This window comes from Helobdella robusta, assembly GCF_000326865.2.
Source record: "Helobdella robusta unplaced genomic scaffold HELROscaffold_45, whole genome shotgun sequence".
Lineage (NCBI taxonomy): Eukaryota > Metazoa > Annelida > Clitellata > Rhynchobdellida > Glossiphoniidae > Helobdella > Helobdella robusta.
Window position 1 is genome coordinate 733,563 of NW_008705095.1, and position 1,360 is coordinate 734,922.

Genomic DNA, 1,360 nt, shown 5'->3' on the forward strand with positions numbered 1-1,360 from the left:
ATAAAAACAAAAATAAAAAAAATTTGCAAGGCAATGGCGGATCCAGAGGGGGGGCGGTGGGGGCGATCGCCCCCCCACTTTGAACTGAGGTTTGATATTTTATGAAATAAATAACAAAAAGCCAAACACTTCAACTTCTTGATTTTTTTTAAATTGAAAAACATTCTTCAAAACATTGTTCTATTATATACATGAAATATTTACAAGACAAATGTCATTTTTCTACATTTTTTTCGGCCAAACCTTGTTATAATGTCTTCAATATCTAATTCAATATCGCGATGAATGTTCATTAAGACTAATCCCGTTAGTCTTTCCTCATTCATTTTGGAGCGCATCCACGTTTTTAACCGCCTCAGGGTAGAAAATGAACGTTCTGCCGTTGCTACTGAAACAGGCATGGTGCACAATATTGACAACAGTGCTTAGTGGCTTAGTTAGAATTAATGGATCGGCAATTGAGTACAAAGCTATTAAAAATTTAGAATCAGTTAAAGCCGATAACAACGTCTTTGCTTTGGATGATGTTTCTCTGTCATGCCAATTAGCAATATTTTCTAAAGAAGCTAGAACATATTGCAGGGACTGTCTAAAACTGATAATCGAATCATGGCGTTCAACCCAACGTGTCTCACATAAAGGCATGACATTTTGTCTCAAATTTTGACTTTCATTTTTAATCATTATTCTTTGCACTAATTTTCTTTTGGCCGATGCGCGAAAAAAGGAAGCCGTTTGCTTAATAGTGCCCATTGCATTTCTTATAGCTTGTACATCGGATGTTTTAGATAAACTCAAGTTCAGTCCATGGTTAGTACAAACACAATGAATACATGATGTAGCTTTTTTTGATATTTCTGCAGCTGCACCACATGACTGAGATGTCATGACAGAACATCCATCTGTTCCACAACCAACACAATGCTGTGGATCTAAAGTTAGCGCTTTTAGTAAACGTAACACTGAGCCGGCTAACATTTTTCCGGTTAATTTTGGTTCCGATTCTATATCTTTGTATGAATCCTCTAGAGAATCCACAAATGCAACAAAATCTTCTCTAACCTGGCCGTTGTAAACATATCGTAAGCTCAAAGACAATTGCTCAATACCATATATGTCAGTTGTTTCATCAAATAAAACTGAATAAAATTTGGCTGCTTTAACTCTCTGTACAATAGTATCTGTAATAATATCGCCAATTGTGGTTATGATTTCATTTTGAATCGTTTTGCTTATGTATGTCGCATTTGATTTAGATGATTTTAAATGTTCTTCAAGAACATGGTCTCCAGCATCGACCCTAAACTGAAGTAGTTCTCTGAAATTACCCTCATTTCTAACTGGACCGGTACCATATACC

At 35.8% G+C, this 1,360-nt stretch overlaps 1 protein-coding gene across 1 annotated transcript; it reads right to left on the reverse strand.

The window, feature by feature from the left end:
• Positions 1 to 200: 200 nt before the first annotated feature.
• On the reverse strand, positions 201 to 413 carry HELRODRAFT_85277 (hypothetical protein; the record flags this gene model as incomplete). Its single annotated transcript, XM_009026026.1, has 1 exon — positions 201 to 413. A coding segment is annotated over one exon (213 nt), but the record flags the coding sequence as incomplete, so codon positions are not given.
• Positions 414 to 1,360: the final 947 nt, after the last annotated feature.